The sequence below is a fragment of the Antechinus flavipes genome, chromosome 3, assembly GCF_016432865.1.
Source record: "Antechinus flavipes isolate AdamAnt ecotype Samford, QLD, Australia chromosome 3, AdamAnt_v2, whole genome shotgun sequence".
Lineage (NCBI taxonomy): Eukaryota > Metazoa > Chordata > Mammalia > Dasyuromorphia > Dasyuridae > Antechinus > Antechinus flavipes.
In genome coordinates, this window is record NC_067400.1 from 229,705,804 (window position 1) to 229,725,209 (window position 19,406).

At 33.9% G+C, this 19,406-nt stretch overlaps 1 protein-coding gene across 1 annotated transcript in view; it reads right to left on the reverse strand.

Annotated features, from left to right (window-relative positions):
* Positions 1-19,406, reverse strand: part of NIPA1 (NIPA magnesium transporter 1) — a 51,078-nt gene that overhangs the window by 8,560 nt on the left and 23,112 nt on the right. The window contains exons 3-4 of the mRNA XM_051984636.1: positions 19,298-19,388; positions 2,793-2,953 (exon numbers count right to left, since the gene is read on the reverse strand). Of these exons, the coding sequence (XP_051840596.1) occupies positions 2,793-2,953; positions 19,298-19,388 (252 nt within the window). The remainder of the gene's footprint in view (positions 1-2,792; positions 2,954-19,297; positions 19,389-19,406) is intronic.

Genomic DNA, 19,406 nt, shown 5'->3' on the forward strand with positions numbered 1-19,406 from the left:
TTAATAATAATAATATACATATGTCATATTATATAATAGCATATAAAATACTATTTTAAAAAATAAAATACTTTCAGGTCTTTAATTTTTCTCTTAATATATTAAGATGTTAAGTTATGTATATAACATATGTATATAAAACTAAAAACTATATATTGTCATTTTAACTTATCTCTTCTAAATTGATTGGTTAGATTTGTCTTGTTCTGAAAGAGGTACACTGAGGTCTCCTACCTGTTATAGCTTGAATTAATAAATAAAACTAGAAACTGGTTTTATTAAAAACTAATAAAATAGATAAACCAAAATAGATAAAATAGATAACCATTGGTTAATTCAATTTTAAAAAAGAAAAGAAAATCAAATTACTAGTATCAAAAATGAAAGGGTTGAATTCACCACCAATGAGGAAAATGTTTAGGAGTATTTTGCCCAGTTATATGCTAATAAATTTGATATTCTTAATGAAATGTATGAATATCTGAAAAAATATAAATTATCCAGATTAACAAGAAGAACTAAAATAAACAACCCAATTTTAGAAAAAAGAAATTGAACAAATCATCAATTAATTTCCTAAGAAAAAATCCCCAGGACAAGCAAATTCCACTAAACATTTAAAGAACAATTAACCCCAATACTTTATAAACTACTTGGAAAAATAGGTGAAGAAAGAGTCCTACCAAATTCCTTTTGTAACACAAATATGATGCTGATATCCAAACCAGAAAGAGCCAAAACAGAGAGAGAAAATTAAAAGCCAATTTCCCTAATGGATATTGATGCAAAAATTTTGAATAAAATAGTAGCAAAACTATTTCAAAGTCCAAATCTTTTTGTGCAGCAAAATAACTTTATGGACATGTGTATATATATATATATTGTATTTAACTATACTTTGACATATTTAACATGTATTAGTCTACCTGCCATCTGGGGAAGGGGATGGAAAGAAGGAGGAGAAAAATTGGAACAAAAGATTTTGCAACTGTTAATGCTGAAAAATTACCCATGCATATATCTTGTAAATAAAAAAATTAAATAGTAGCAAAGAGATTATAGCAATTTATCACAAGAATCACGCACAATGACCAGGTTCAATATTAGAAAAACTATAAATATAGTTGACCGTATTAGTAACAAAACCAACAGAAATCTTATGGTTTTCTCAATACATGTAGAAAAAGCCTTTGATAAAATACAGTACCCATTCATTTTTATTTAAAAAATACTAGGAATGAATGAAGCTTATCTTAAAATGATAAACAACATCTAAAACCATCAGCAAGCATTATTTGTAACTGGGCTAAATTAGAAGTCTTCCCAATATAATTAGGAATAAAGCAAACAAAGATATCTATTATCATTTCTATTATTTAATATTGTACTAGAAATGTTAGCCAAAGCAATAAGGAAAGAAAAAAAATTAAAGAAATTAGAATAGAGACTCAACTAAAAAAACACTTGAAATCACTAACAACTTTAGCAGAGTTGCAGGATAAAATAAGCCCACATAGATCCTTAGTACAGCTAAATATTATTAACGAAGTCCAGCAGTAGGAGATAGAATTCCATTTAAAATAAATGTACACAACATAAAATACTTGTGAGTCCATCTGCCAAAACAAACCCAGGAAGTATATGAACACAAATATAAAAAAACTTTTCACACAAATAAAGTTAGAATTAAACAATTGAAAAAATATCAATTGCTTATACATAGGCCGAGTCAATATAACAATAATGAAAATTTTAATTAAATCTATTTTATTCAGTGTCATGCCAATCAAACTATCAAAAAATGATTTCATAGAGCAAGAAAAAATAATAAAATTAATCTGGAAGGAAAAATGTTCAAAGATATCAAGAGAATCAATAAAAAATACAAAAGAAGGTGGTCTCGCTATTGTATATCTCAAACTGTATTATAAAGTGGTAGATAATTATCAAAACAATTGTTATTGGCTAGAAAATAGAATAGGAATAGATCCAGTGGAACAAATTAGGTACAAGTTATATTGTAATTTAATTTAGTAATTTAGTATATAATAAACCCAAAGATCCAAGCTTGTGGAACAAAATCTCTTTATTTGACCAAAACTGCTAGGAAAAATGGAAACCAGTATGGTAGAAACTTGGTTATACATCAATATTTCACATCTTATTCCAAGATAATGGATACATGATTTACACATAAAAAGTGATATCATAAGCAAATTAAGAGAGCATAGAACAGTTTATCTAGGACCAAAGATATAAAGAGCATTACAAAATATAAAATAGATTATATTGATTATATAAAATTAAAAAGTTTTTTGCACAAACAAAAACAGTTTATTTCAGTTACAGTTGCCTCAATAAGCTTTTTGCTCTGTGCTAATCTTTTGTGGTAGCACACAGGCATCCATGTTTTTGAAGTACAAATACATTATGGCACTATATCCAAAGCTGCTAAGTGGATAATATGGTAAAAAAAAATTCTAGAAAGAAGATTAATTTAGAAGAAAACCATATCAGAACTTAAAGTTTGCTTTAGAGATGTACAATGATAAAGTGCTTTCCTGATTTATTTGTATTATAAATTTTGTGTTAAAAACTATCTTTGCATATATTTTGAAAATACATTTAGAAAATGATATTATACCAAAAAATATTATGATATCAGAGGATTATCAAATTGGAAATTTTTCAAGAGAATATTACATTAGTAAAATTTTTCGGTAAAGGTAAAAATTCCTCAAGTTCCCTTAGGCAAATTATCTCCAAAATATTTAAACAAAGAAATGAGTTACCTGGATTTGTAAGTTTCTCTTCAAGCTCAGCCTGAGTTGTTACACTCTCAGATTTCGGGGAATGAATGATAAGAACAACAGAACCAGCACAACTTAGCAAACATCCCAACTTGCCCAAGATGTTCAGTTTTTCTTTCAGAAGGTAAGAAGCTAAAATAGACCTTCCACAACAAAAAGAAAATGACAATTTTTAAATCAAGCTATTTGTCATATAACAGTAACGACTCTTACTTCAGGTCCTACTTTATTTAATAATACCGAAGAACCCAAATTCTCTGTGGTATTTCATAGTTGGGTTTAAGAAAAATGAAGGATAGAGCTCAGACCTGTGATTTTCTTGGTACGGGAAGTTCTGGGCGACAAATCTTTCTCTACTAATGTGGGTCAACTCCTTTTCTGTACGCTCTTCTCTGTATGCCCAGAACACTGATACATTGTTGGTGGAATTGTGAATACATCCAGCCATTCTGGAGAGCAATTTGGAACTATGCTCAAAAATTATCAAACTCTGCATACCCTTTGATCCAGCAGTGTTACTACTGGGCTTATATCCCAAAGAGATCTTAAAGAAGGGAAAGGGACCTGAATGGGCAAGAATGTTTGTGGCAGCCCTTTTTGTAGTGGCCAGAAACTGGAAACTGAGTGGATGCCCATTAATTGGAGAATGGTTGAGTAAATTGTGGTATATGAATGTTATAGAATATTATTGTTCTGTAAGAAATGACCAACAGGAGGATTTCAGAAAAAACCTGGAGAGACTTATATGAACTGATGCTGAGTGAAATGAGCAGGACCAGGAGATCATTATATACTTCAACAACAATACTATATGATGATCAATTCTGATGGACGTGGCTCTATTCAACAATAAGATGAATCAAATCGGTTCCATTTGTTAAATAATGAATAGAACCAGCTATGCGCAACGAAAGAACTCTGGGAAATGAGTGTGAACCACAACATAGCATTTCCAATCCCTCTTTCTTGAATTTTCTTGAATTTTTTATTTCCTTCCCAGGTTAATTGTACATTATTTCAAAGTCCGATTCTTCTTGTGCAGCAAAATAATTGTATGGATATGTATACATATGTTGTATTTAACATGTATTGGTCTACCTGCCATCTGGGGAAGGGAGTGGGGAGAAAGAGGAGAAAAAATGGAACAAAAGGTTTTGCAATTGTCAATGCTGAAAAATTACCCATGCATATATCTTGTAAATAAAAAGCTATTTTAAAAAAAGTTGCCCAGAGGAAGGAAGAAATGAAAAGGGAATCTCTTCTCTATCACTAGACTTCACAAGAAGAATAAAAGGGAAAGCCCAAAATTGATTCTCCTGTAAGTGTTGAGTTTCTGTTATATAGATGAATTTCTTCTCAACTGGCTCTCTTGAATAAATCTCTAAAGAGCATCTCATCCATAGAATGAGCTTTTTAACTCGTAAAAAGTATGACTTTTTAAGTCATTTTAAGGATTTCTAGGGTATGACCGATCTTTTAAGGGGCCAACAGTTAGCCACCCTGTAATTATACCAAATTGATAGAAGAACTTCTTTCCTACCTCCTAAAGAGGAAATAAAAGTAGAAAACACTCCTTTAAATGTCTTTTTAAGGGAATAAAACCTCACTCTATTACTTTACCTTCACATCATCAAATTGGATAAAGGAGAACTCAACTGATCTGGGTCCCTTAATATCTTCTCTCCTCCAAATTATAATAAACAAACAAACAGAGTTTCATTTCCCACTATTTTGTTGTTGTTGTTGTTGTTGTTAGTTTAAGAATTGCCTTAGTTGTGAGAGGGGCACCTAAATAGCATAGAATTTAAAGTGCTGAAGGCCAGGAGACTTATCTTCCTGAATTCAAATCTGGCCTCAGACATAACTCAGATCCCAAATCTGGCCTCAACTGTATGGCCCTAAGTCACTTAATCCTGTTTGTCTCAGTTTCATTATGAAATGGAGAGCCATTCTATATCTTTGCAAAGAAAACCTCAAATGGGGTCAAGAGTGAGGAGGCATGACTGAAACAAATGAACAACAACAACAACAACAAAAAAAAAAGTTATAAGAGCAAAAAATAGAATATCTCTCCACAGAATAGAAGGTTATCATATCTGATAAATCATCATAGGTTTATAAAAATAATAATCTATAGTCTTAAGAATTACACTGACTCTAAATAAAAAAAAAAGGAAAAAAAAAGAATTACACTGACTCTTTAATATAATGAATATAATCTCACTGTCAATTTGTTTCTTAATTCTTTATATTGAGACTAAAAATAAAGAGTTAATTGTGATATATCTTATAAGAACCTAATTGTTGAAATCATTTTATAGATCATTAGTTGCTAATGTTTCTTATATAAAGTGGCTTTGAGATCACTAATAAGTTTTTCATTGTATTGCCCATATTGTAATATGCTCAGCATTTTGCTAATAAAAACCCTCACATTTATATAGCACTTTTACACTAGCAAAGTTTTTCTCACAATATGTTGTGAAATAGGTTAATTAAGTACTACAGGGGGCACAGGTCTCTGTCTTCCATCACCTAACAGAAATGGAACTCTGAGCAAAAAGCACAACACAGGAGAGCATTAAGTCACTGCAGTGTTAACTGTCAGAGAAAAGGATGACCCAAAGGGGTTGAAGCAGCCCACCATAATTTCACTAAAGAGATAAGATTTGAAGGGTAAGATACAAATGAATAGACAGAAAGGTATTCTGGATGGGAGGAATAATGAGAGCAAAGGCATTAAACCAGGAAATAAGGGTGGTATGTTTATAAGAATTATTAAGTCATGTCTGGTGACCCCACTTGGGGTGTTCTTGGCAAAGATACTAGAACAGTTTGCCATTTCCTTCTCCAGCTCATTTTACAGATGAGGAAATGGGGCAAATGGTAAAATACTTTGCTTATAGTCATCCATCTACGAAGTGCCTGAAGCCAGATTTAAATTTAATATTTGTTATAATAAGAAGGATCTTCTTAAGACTTGGAGAAGTCCTCATGTTATTTGATAAGTGATTTGAGAGTTGTATTAAAAAGAAATGCATATTCTGTTTCTCTCTGTTCTATTTTATTACACATAATATAGGGGCTAAATTAATTCTCTGTATTTCACATTAGGGTGACTGAAGGAAAATAGCAGTGCTAATGATTCAAAAAAATAATATATCTTTTACTTTTATTGTTTCTCCATTATGATGCTTTGAAATTTAGTAATACTTCAAACTAGACAAGTAAAGTCAACAAGCATTTATTAAAAACCTACTGGGTACCAGGAACTGTAATCAGTGAGGGGATAAGGCAAAAGTAAGAAAAAATGTGTTGGAATATTTACAAACTGTTAAGTCATTAGAGTTGATAGAGACAATAATTATCTAATTTAGCATGGTTCAGTATCCTTGATCTAATCTTACAAGGAGATGTTTTGGGCCAGAACCTGAAACAAGGTACTAAGTAGAACTAATTGATACAATGCTTGTGTTCACACCTTTACTCAATGGAGTTCACACATTTGGGAGATTTCAGATTTAGTATGCCCTCTCTCAGAGGCAAGAGAAATTCGTTCCATTTTCCAACTGGCTGGCTGGAGGCTGAAGGACAAACCTTTGGATTTGGAGACATTGGGAGGGAGCTCTTGGAACCAAGCAGAGAGATAGGCCTCAACTAACCGGGCTATTTTGGAAGGAGAAAATAAATGTTTGAACTTTTATCGACTGGCTGCATTTGGGTGATTATTACTTTTGACTGAAACTAAGGCTGCCTTCAGAAAACCTCCCCAAGAAACTTGCTCCCAGAGAGAACCATTTTATATTATTTCAAAGAAGAACAAGAACTCCAACAAAAATGGTATCTGTTCTCAAGAAGCTTACATTCTAATGAAAGGATCTCACAATAACAGGGCCATATTACAAATAGGTCTGGTCTAGAAGAATCTCAGAAACTGTCCAGCTTCTCTGATCCTTCCCCTTTTAGATCATTTCCCCTTTACTCATTTCACTATGAAAGAACATCTCTAACTTATGCAAAAGATAGTTTTAAGTCATTTAAAATATGCTTGTTTTATAATTCATAACTAATCGCATGTGTCAGTTGTATTTTAATAAGCCTTATTATTTTCCAGGCTAGAATAAACATAACCACATTTTTATTAAAAAGGACTTAGTTGAAGTCAAATGAGAATGTATGCATGTGAAAGTGCTATGAAATCTACTATGGACTATACAAATGAAATATATTAAGCACTAGACAACAATGAAAAATCAAAGCCTTTCATGAAATCAAGGCTGGTAAAATCTGCCAAGCTCTAACTGAAAATAATCCTGTAACTATTTGTTAGGATTTTAATGAATAAATAATTTTTAGGCACAGGAATTCACCAGATAAATAATGTGGCACTAAATTCAGAAACTTCAGAAATACTGCAAACATTCATTTGGAGATCTGCCTGAGAGTCACTTCAGAGAGGCTGGCTAACTGAGAAGAGTGCATGCCTTTAAAAGGGAAGAAATAATTCCTCATCTTCAGAACATTTGAAATGTTAGGAAATACTCAAACTAAAATTTAATAAGAAACAATTACAAGGGTGAATAGTGAAACTTATCTTAATCCAGGTGAAATTTCCCTTTTAGAAGCCCATGATGATGATAAAAAAAAAAAAATGAAGCACCAGGGATAAAGCAATTTTGAAGTTTCTTCTCATATACCTTAAGTCAGCAAAGATATAAACAAGAGAAGCCTCAGAAAAATAGGTATATTACTACCCTGTGATTCAACTATGAAGTGGTTCCACTAATCTTGGGAAATTGTTTGAAATTATGAGAGAAAAGTGACTAAGTTATTCATATGCTTTGACCCCGAGATATAATTAATTACTGGAACTAGACCCCCCAAAGAGATCGAAGACAAGTGTTCTCACATATACCAACATATTCAGAGAAGCATTTTTTTTGGTCAGATCAATAAAAAAGTAGGTATCTGCTGATTGACAAATTTTCAATGCTAAATTTCATTCAATATGGAATATGAATATAATATAATTATATCATGAGAAAAGACAAGTATGATGAATCCCAAGAAATTTTGCAAGATTTTTTTGGAATTCCAAAGTAAACAGGATCAAGAGACCAATGAATATAATGGCCATAATACTACGGAGAGGTAGAGGACTATGGGCATGAGATCCTGCATATTTCATTGGAAACTGATGTCACTTTACTTTATTTAGCTGTTTTTCTTTGTGTAATCAGGAACACGGATGTGCAGAACTTGCTTTTGGTCAGTTCTGAGGGATTCTGGCCCTTAGGGGACAATGATGAATCTCTGTTGACTATAGAGCAGGAAAAATTGCTGACTTGTTTAATGTTTAGAAGGAAGTGACTTGCCCCCAGGAATACTCTATTTCTAGATTGCAGATCATATAACAACTATTCAAGTCTTTTCCATCCATGAGAGTTAAAGGAGTATCATCTCTTCTCCCTGTCCTAAACATGGCCACTGTTCTCATGTATTATCTAAGGCAGAGGTACTCAACAAAGTATTTGAACTTTAGCCCTTGATCACAGTATGTTTTAGAAATTTGGGTAGTACAATGGGTAAAGTGTTGGACTTGGAATGAGGATGACTGGAATTCAAATCCAGTCTTTGAACACTTACTAGCAGTGTGACCCTGAGGAAATCCATTTAATCTCAGTTTGTCCCATTTGCCTGAAAAGTGGGGACAATACCAATAGCTATTTCGAAGATTGCTTTAAAGATAAAATGAGATCTCTATGAAAAATAATTGCCACAGTAACAAGTCTACCAGAAACTCTTTTTTAAATATATCAGAAAGGACAAAGCCACTTGAAGCCTCATATGTAAATTAATGAAGGAGAAGGAAAATGGAACTGGCCTGGGGAAAAGGAAGCTTAAACTCTATTCCTGGATCTACCATCAGCTATCTTTATGACTTTAATAAATCCTTCCAATCTCTGGGCTTCTAATTCTTCATTTGTAAGAACAAATGGGCTGATCTATGTATTCTTTATGATTCCTTTCAATTTTAATGTACTATAACTTGGTGCTCATTTGTGCTTTTGTTTATAGCAAAACAAAAGATGAGACAGTCAAGATACCATATGACAGAAGCAAGCAATTTATGACCTAAAATGATAGCTGTTCTCCATCTCTGTTGGGATTTATAATGTAAATTCAGCATTTAAATATTTAAACTTTTTTTTTCTGAGTAGTGATCCATAAGTGACAGCAGACTGCCAAGGGGTCCATGATACATAACAAGATTAAGAGCCCCTGATAAAGAAGGAATAATTTAATGATGTAAAAAATGTACGTTACCCAAAATACCCTATGAAGTTACAAGTTTGGATTTTGTGGAATCTCAGGAATTTTAAAACATGGTGTTTGCTTACATATTAAATGCTGTTGTGTGTAAGCAAATGAGACTTAGAAAAAAACAATACTGAATCTTGATAGCTTTTTTTTTTTTTTTTTGGCAATAGTTTTGATATTTGTTGAACGTGTTAGAGCCAAGATGGAAGAAGACTCCCATATACAAAACTCCTTTAAATAGGTATACAATATGTGCTAGACTGCCTTCTGATGGGGAAATCTAGAAAAAGTGAGTGAGTCATTTGTCCAACCCAGCTTGGCATAAAGAGTTATTCAGGGAGGTTACAGACAATGTAGACTGGGATCTGGTCAGGAATATGTCTGCCATGGAACACTGGCATCCAGGCAAAAGCTGTGCAATTGGCAAGATCTCTGCCCAGGATCCACTGCATGGACCAGGGCACTGCAACAGGGACAGGTGTGAGCTCTAAATTTTGTTACGGGTTTTGAGGTCAGTCACCCATAGCAAACTGAGAAAGAAACTTATGCCCCAAGGTGACATAGCTGGGTAAGGAGACCATGAGAGGTAGAACAAGAGAGGCAGAAGTTTAAAATTAAGTTAGAGCAGATAGCAGCATTGAGGTGGCTCCAATCCCAAGAGGAGAACAAGGTCTCACTCCTAGCATCTAGTTCAGTATGCAGAAGAAGAACCACAGCAGGAATCCTAAACAAAAAAAGAGTCCACAATTTCACATTTCCAAACCAGTAAAACTTACTAGCTACCTGCCGTGGGCTGAGTCTAGTAGCAGTCTAGGCTTATTCAGACCCAAACCCAAGTTAAGAGCTTAGACTAAGGGGCAGAGAGCCAAGATGTCAAGTAAAGGCAGGAATCTGTCCAACTTCTCCCCCAAAGTGCTCCAAATTCCTTTAAATAATGACTCTAATCCCACTTTAGAGCATCAGAATACCCCAAAATACAGAGAAGAACACTTTCCAGCCAAAGGCAACTTAGAAGCTCAGCAAAAAAGGTCTGTGACACAGGGTGGGAGTCCAGTGTGCAGTCCTGGTGCAAGGTGCACCGGTGCAGCCCTGGACCCAACCCCAAACTGGGGCTCAACTTCTGAATCAGCAGCAGTACTGGGGGTTAGATACCTCTCAGCCCAGAGACACCAGAGCGGATCTGGAAGATCAGCAGAAAAGGTATGTGGAACCAGATTGGGAGTCTAGCAGGCAGTTCCAGCACAGGCTCGGCCCTGGCCCCAGTTCTGGCTCTGATACCCATATCAGTGAGGCAGGACCTCTATATTAGCAGCAGTGCTGGAGGCTTCTGGACTTCTCAGATCAGGGACACCAGGGAGGGCTCAGAAGGTCAATGAAAAGGGCTTGTGGCAACAAGGTGGGAGTCTGGTGTGCAGTCCCAGTCAGCACACTGACTCTTACAAATATAGTGGGGCAGGGACACACCTAACAGCTCCAAGGAATAAAAGAGTGCTTATGGTCAGATTTCTGGAAGGATCTCTGAAAACAGCTGCACAAACCTTCTGAAGCTTGGGACAGCATACCCCTACCCTGGAAACAAAGCCTGACTTTAACAAAAAGTTAAAATCCAAATATTAGGCTAGGAAAATGAGCAGAAAAAAAAATTTTTTTCACCTTTTGTTTCAACAAAGTTTCAACTTCATTGAAAATTATTATGGTGACAAGAAAACTCAAAACACACACTCAGAAGATCATAACAAAGTCAAAGCTCCTACATCCAAAGCTTCCAAGAAAAATAATAATGGGTTCAGGCCATGGAAAAGCTCAAAAGGTACTTTGAAAATCAAGGAAATACAAAAAACTAATGAGAAGAAAAGAAAATTGGCCAATTGAGAATGGAGGTACAAAAAAAAAGCTCACTGAGGAAAATAATTCCTTAAAAAATAGAATTGAGCAAATGGAAGCTAATGACTTTATGAGAACTCAAGATAAAACAAAGAAAACCAAAAAAAGAAAAGATGGGGAAAAAAGTGAAATAGCTCATTGGAAAAACAACTGATCTGGAAAACAGATCCAGAAGAGATAACTGAAAAATTAATGGTTTACCTGAAAGTCATGATCAAAAAAAGAGTATGAATATCATTTTTCAAGAAATTATCAAGGAAAATTGTCCTGATATTTTAGAACCAGAGGGTAAAATGGAAATTGAAAGAATCCACTAATCACCTCCTAAAAGAGATCCCCAAATGAAAACTTTCAGGAATATTTTAGTCAAATTCTGGAACTCTCAAGTCAAGGAGAAAATATTTCAAACATCCAGAAATTAAACAATTCAAGTATAGTGGAGCCACAGTCAGGATAACATAAGGTTTAGCAGCTTCTACAATGAAGGACTGGAGGGCTTGGAATACGACATTCTAGAGAGCAATGGAGCTAGGATTACAATCAAGAATCACCTACCCAGCAAAATTGAGTATAATACTTCAGAGGAAAAGGTGGCCATTTAATGAAACAAGAGGATTTTCAAGCATTCATGATGAAAAGATCAGAGCCAAATAGAGAATCTGGTTTTCAAATACAGGACTCTTAAGAAGCATATGGAGATAACCTGGAAATGATATCATAAGGCACTTAATAAGGCTTATCTGTTTCACTCCTACATGGGACGATGATACTTGTAACTCATTAGAATGTTCTCATTATTATTTCAGTCAGAAATATATATAGAACAGAGAACATGGGTGTGATTTGAATATGAAGGGATAATATCGTTTTTTTAAAAATGATAAAATTAAGGTGTGAGAGAGGAATGTGCTGGGAGAAAGGGAAAGGGAGAAGTGGAATGGTGCAAATTTTCTGCCATTAAAAAAAAGGCAAGAAAAAGCTCTTACAATGGAGGAAAAGAGGGGGAGGAAAAGGGTGAGTGAGTGAACCTTACTCTTATCCTGCAGGAAAATAGGAGGGGAATGGGATGTGAGAAGTGGGGGGAGAGTGATAAGAGAGAGGGCATGTTAAGGGAGGGAGGGTTCAGTAGCATTGACCTTTTGACCTTTTTGTTCTCCTTTTGAGAAGGAACAGGATGAAAAGAAAAATACAATTAGCAATAGTAAGTGTAAAAAAATTTTTCGAAGCAAGTTTCTCTGATGGAATATTATTGTTCTTTGAGAAATGATTAACAGGATGCTCTCAGGAAAACCCAAACAAACCTGGAATATCTTCCATGAACAAAGTGAAATATACTGTATAAAAATTAATAGCAATGTTCCAGGATGACTTACTTATTCTCAATAGTACAATCATCCACAACTTTTGTGAAGAGCTTATGGTGAAAAATCCTATCCATACCCAGAGAAGGAACTGATTATGTCTGAATATAGATCGAAGCATTCTCTATTTCTCTCCCTCTCTCTTTATTTCTAACTTAATTTTTCTTGAGGGTTTTTATTTTCATTAGGATGGGAGATCTATGTTTTCTTTCACAACTTGACTTTCATGGAAATGTTATGCATAACTTCATATGTGGTTTCTTAATTGTAGGTGGGGATAAGGGAGAGAACCTAGAACTCAAAAATCTTAAAAACAATTGTTAAAAAATGTGTTTTGAATGTAACTGGGAAAATATTAAATAAACAAATACTTTTTCTTAAAAAAGAACTTAGGAGGAAACAATCAGATTTCATTTTGGATTAGGTCACTCTGGAAGCACTATAAATTTGTAGGTCTCCAGATTATCCCAGAGATTCTAGAATAATACAATATTCAATATTCCAAGGAAGTAGCAATAGGATCAGCTTTTCTTTCCAGAAGTAAAACAGAACCCTGCCCTAATATTGTCTAAAGGTAGGAAGAGGCTGAAAAATGAACAAACAGACCAAAAAAGAAGTCTATAAAGTGTCATGGTGACAGAGAAACTCAAGACATAAACTTGGAAGAAGAGAATGACATCAAAACATCTAGAAGCAAAACCTCAGAGAAAAACAGAGCCTGAGCAAATATTCAACTAGAACAGTGGGAAGAGATGAAGCAAGAGTTAAAAATAGAAATTAAAATGTTTTTATAAATTAAATGAGAGTGCTTTAGGAGAAAATTAGAAAAGAATTGACACCTATGCAAGAAAGAATTGGAAACAGAATTAACAACTTGGCACAAGAATACAAAACTTAGCCCAAGCAACAAACTTCTTGAAAATTAAAATAGATTGACTAAAAGCCAATATCTCTATAAGTCAACAAGAAATATTAAAGCAAAGTCAAAAGACAAAAAAAGAAAAAATGCAAGATATCTTAAAGCAAAAACAACTGATCTGGAAAACAAGTTAAGATGATAAAAATTTAAGAATCACTGCATTATCTAAATACCATGACAAAAAAAACCTTGACGTCCTATTTTAAGGAACCTTTAGAAAACAAAACAATTTTTTAAAAGTGCCCAAATATCTTTAAAACAGAGGGCCAACGAGAAATATAAAGAATCCATCTCTAGAAAGAAACCCCAAAGTCAAAATTTCCAGGATGTTGATAACCAAATTTCAGAACTGAGGTGGAGGAATCTTTCTTCTGTCAGGGGCTATGGATATTTATAACATCATTCAAGGATCATACCCAAATATCAACTTAAAAACTCAAACAGTGGGAGTTTGTTGTATCTAGCTTTCAGCTTATAATCATCTGTGGTTGCCTTGGGAGGGTCAGACCAAATGATTTTGTGGATCTTAAATAGTCCATGGGCAGGACATTCCCTATTCCTGATTTAGAACTTCCATGTCAAAGAAAAAAATATTGTAAGCATCCATAAAGAAAGAATTCAAATATCAAGAAGCATCAATGAGGATTCAGTACATGAAATTAGTACTTAATATAATTCTACAAGATTAACCCCTATTCTACAAGATTCACCTCTATGATAATGTAATTATAATAGAACATATAAGCTGGGACAAACTCAGCCAGACAGATTCATTTCATCTTCCATCTTTGTGGTGGCTAGAGGCTGGAGCATAAGACCTGGGACTGAAACAGACTTCAAGACAGAGACCATCGTGGTGGTCCTCCTGCCTCCCTCACAGAAACCAAGACATATTCCAGAGAAGCTCAAGAAAACTGGCCCAGGCCCCAGCCAAGGAAACTAGACTATAAAGGAGAGAGACAACAAAGAATTTGGACTTTATCCCTGGCTATTCTCCTGGTGATTACTCTGCTGAAATGAAAGCTGCTCCAAGACCTCCAGAAAACCAACAGGAACATTACAGATGTGTATGTAAATATGTACATATCTGTATATGTATACACAGATATGTATACCCACACATAGATCTATGTGCTTTCTTCCCTATCATGTGGTATGGAGCCTCTTTGATAAAGCAAAAATAGCTTGGTATCTCATGGACATGGACAAATCTCATGGACTGGACTAGAAAATTATTAATCACCATGCTAAACTAGATAACCATTGTATTATCGATTCCACTGAGTTAGCACCTTGTAAGAATCCTTGTTTCAAGTACAGAGTTCTGGCTCATAACAAGTGAAGAGGAACATGAAAAGGCAAATATGAATGAACCATGATAAAGGATTAAACCACAATAAATTGCTTTTATTCAACTATAGGATGATATGTCCCCCTCTTCCCCCCATTCATATCATTACCAGTCCAATTGTGACAAGGCTTAGGAGTAGTTGCACTTCATCATGAAGTTCTTAAAAGAATGGAGAGGGAAGAGGAATACAATGAGGGAATTGGGAATTAGGGAAGAAGAGAAAGGAAAATTAGAGAAAATTATCTCTTATACTGAGGTATACAAGGAGATATCTATACAAATAGGGAGAGGGATAAGATTTGACATTTGATCATCACTACCAACTTAACTAGTCAAAGAAGACCATACATACACAGCCATTTATACATACATATGCAATTGGGTACAGAAATTCATTTCACTGTAAAGAAAATTGGATATGGGAGGAGAGGACAAATATAAAGAAGAGCAGATTAAGAGAGGGATTCATCTTTAGCAAAACAAATTCTAAAGGTACAAAACTGTTATAGCTCTTTGAGGCAATAAAGAATGAAAATCTGAGAGGATGTCCAGAAATTGGGGGATGAATGAACAAGTCACAGGGGAATAAATGAATAAGTTAAGGTACTATAAATATAACAGAAGACTATTGTGCTATCCTCTCATCAACAAAATGACCAACCATGATGTTCGAAGATTAAGGACTCAGAATACAGAATGGAACAATTTTTTTTTTTTTTTGGTGGGGGTGGAGGGTATGGCCAATGTGGAAATTTGTTTTGATTGACTAAACATGTTTGAAATTGATTTTGCTTTTCTTATATTTTCAATTAGGGAGAGGCATGGGGTGGGAGAGTGCATAGGAAGATTTTGATTGAATAAAGCAAATAAAAATATTTTTTAAAAGTATACTCATATCATTTCTATAAGCCACACACAAAAAAATCACTCTACAGAAGTGATGTATGTATATGCACATACATATACCTATATGTAAATATATATGTAAAAGGAAAAATGAATCAGTCTTTTAAATAATTTTTATAAAAATAATTTTATAAAATCATTGAATAAAATACTATTTATTGCAAAAATGAGTGAAGAATGGAATTAATGAAATCATGCAATATTTCTGTTTCAAATAGTGCTTTGCAGAGCTTGAGGTGAGTTTTACAGAATACTTAGAATAGTAACATTTTTAGTACGACTGATTTTAATTATTAATGGTCAATCAGATGACAATAAGAATAACTTAGTGAGCAATAACTATATGATATATAAATGAAAACATTATTAAGTGCTTATTATATATATTGGGCCAAGTAGGTTAATATGTATCCAATAGCTATGACTTCATTGATATAATTATTTTTCCCCTGTTACATATAACCCTTATATGATACTTAGTAGATGATCTTTTAGTTAGTTAACTGGAGTTTACCATGTTTACTGTTATCAGACCTATGGTTTGGGGTTTTCTTGTTTGTTTCTTTTCTTTTTTTTTTTTTTGGCTGAGGCAATCAGGGTTGTAACTTGCCCAAGGTCACATAGCTAGGAAGTGTTAAGCATCTGAGGCCAGATTTGAGCTTAGGTTCTCCTGATTTTAGGGTAGGTTCTCTATCCACTGCGCCACTTACCTGCCCCCAGACCTATGTTTTAAGAAGATCAATTTGAAGTTATTACAACCAAAATTTATCACACTGCAGCCAAATGTGAAAAGCCTTTCCAAACTGTGCTAACTGACCCTCAGACAAAGGACACTCAGTTCTTCACCAGCCCACAGCCAGAGCCTTTCCACTTTGGTAGGAACTGCCAAGGCTTGTGACCTATTAGTATAGACTTTGAAATCTCCAAATTTTTGTGACCCAGTGAACAATATGATCAAAGATGCAAAGGTAGAAAAGTAGAATAACTGCTAGGAGAGTGTGAGAAATGGATGGGCATTTCATTTCCACAGTTAGGAAAATTAAGTTGGAGAAATGAAACTTAAAATTAGAAAACTGAAACCCACAAGAACATCAAAAAATAATCAAGAATGGAGTTTATCTTCCCCCCAAAGAATGTAAGCTCCTTGGAGGCAGGGACTGACTTTTATAGCCTGAGATTTGAAAATAATCTTCTGTTCTTTGCCCTTAGCTCTCCCCTGTTAGCTTCCCCCTTCTAAAATGTAAACTTCTTGGGAGCTGGGACTGGCTATGTAATGAGGAGTGGAGATTCATGTTCTGTAACTTCTGTAACATCTAATTAATGGGAATCAGGGGAGGGACTTGTGCTTCAGGAGAGGAAATAAAATCCTGCCTCTCTAAAGTTTCAAAGGTGTGTCTACTCACCTAAGCACCTATTCTTGCAACAATGTAAAATAAATCTTTCTCCACATTCATCAGTGAGACAGTGGAGTTCTTAGTAAGATATTTTGTTTCTTAGGGAGTATGGCTGCCACATAGGACTTTTAAAAGAAGGGTAATAGTAGAAAATAAGACTAAAAAGGTAGATTGTGAAACAGAAGAGGTTTTTTTTTTTTTTTTGGTTTTTTTTTTTAATCACAGTCAAAAGAGTATGACTATTTAGTAAACAATGACTATGTAATAGCAGTTTTTGAGCAGGATATTCACCTAAGTGGTGCAATGGGTAGGGCTCTGGACTAAGGAAGACTCAAGTTCCAATCTTGCCTTAGATTCTTACTTAGTTCTGTATCCCTGGGTAAATTATTTAACCTATTGTCTGCCTCAGTTTCCTAATCTATAGAATGGACATAATAACACGTACCTCCAGGATTGTTTTGAAAATAAAATGAAACAATAGTTTTACAAACCTTAAAGTGCTATATAAGTGCTCGTTGATGATGATGATGATAACTTTGTTTTAGGAAAATTAATCTGGGAGCAGTATGTGGAATACATTAGAAGGCAGAGAGATTGGCTGAGAAGCAATTACAATAGTCCTAAAAGAAGGTAAAAGAGCTAAAACTAAGGTGGTAGTGATATTATCTTAGGTACAGAGAAAAGAATAAAGTTGAAGAGTAGTTCATAAACTATAGGGGCCAAATCTAACCCACTGCCTGTTTTCATATGCTAAGAATTGTTTTTACATTTATAAGTTTTGTTTTATTTGAAAATATAAATAGCTCACAAGATATACAAAAACTGCCCACCTATGGATTAGTACAATTTCACACCAAACTGATACAACCATTCTAGAGAGCAATTTGGAACTATGTCCAAATGGCAGTCAAAATGTGATTTTCAAACTTTGATCTAACTATACCACTACTGCATCTGTATCCCAAAATGATCAAGAAAAATGAAAAAGGACCCATATATTCAAAAATGTTTATATCAGCTCATTTTGTAATGGCAAAAAATTGGAAACTGAGGGCGTCCCCACCAATTGGGGAATGGCTGAACAGTGGCATATGAATGCAATGGAATACTATTGAGCCATAAAAAATGACAAGCAGGAAAAAAAACTCACTATAGAAAATGTTATCCACATCCAGAGGGGGGGAGGAGAGGGACACTATGTAGCCTGAACAATGATCGAAGCATAGTATTTTCTTTTTTGTGTGTGTGAGTTTTTTGTGGTTTTTTTCTTTTCTGTTTCTTCTTTTACAATAGGGCTAATGTGAAAATATGTTTAACACAATGCACATGTATAATATATATATATATATATATATATATATATATATATATATATATATATATAAGCTTGCTTGCCATCTTGGAGAGGGCAAAGGGAGAAAAATTTTTCCGCAAGGACTTTATTCTCTCCTCACCAGTTTTTTTCCTGAGGGAGAGAGAGAGAAGGGGGAGATGGAAGGAGGGAAAATAAGTGCTTATTAACTTAAAATTAACTCTAAAAAGTTATAGCAAATTGAATATAAAATATTAGGAATTTAGACACTTTATATATTTGTGACCTTTACATCTCTGCCTTATGTAAACAGGATACAACTATACATAAAGCACTAGATTCCAATGCAATTTTTCAAAGATTTTCAAATTTTAAAATGTCTGCACTCTTTGTGCAAGGTGACAGTGAGGACACAAAAATTAAATACGCCCACTATGCCTATACTTTCAAAAGGACTCTGGAATTTTTTAATATAAAAATTTAGTTTAAAAGCCACTGATTCAATGAATTTTAAAAACAGCTTTTATCTCTATTCTTCCTATTTTTCTCCATAATTCAGTTTCTGCCAAAGACAAATAGGATACTAATATTCAACAAAGAATTAATTTTTTTAAAAAAAGCTATGTAGTGTATGTTCCATACAAATAATTGCTACAGGTTTTTTTTTTTTAATTACAGAGTTGAGTTTAATTGGATTCATAACTAGCTTTAGAATACATGCCAAGAAGTCAAAAAAGAGTTGTTAATTCTTTTGGAAAAGTACTACGTTTAAAAAGTAGGAAAATAAAAACTATTATTTATTCCATAATTGGAAGTTATAGATGCCTATAATTAAGTCATACTGACACATTCTGAAATATACTAAAGCAAATTTCCGGAAGAAAAGTTATCTAATAAGTAAGATTAAATTTAATGTGAGAAATTCTGGCTTAGGGTAGAAAAATGTAATTTACTATTTTTATTCATTTAGTTGGAAAATTCTAAATTTAAATCAAAACCCCCTTCATATCATATTATAATGCAAAATTCCAATGCTCACCCAAATGGAACACCAAGAGCACCAAGGGGAGTGACCAGCACAGTAGGAACTGCTGTATAAGCCAAAAAATTTCCAATTTGACCAAGAGCCACTGTCAAGAGAATCATAA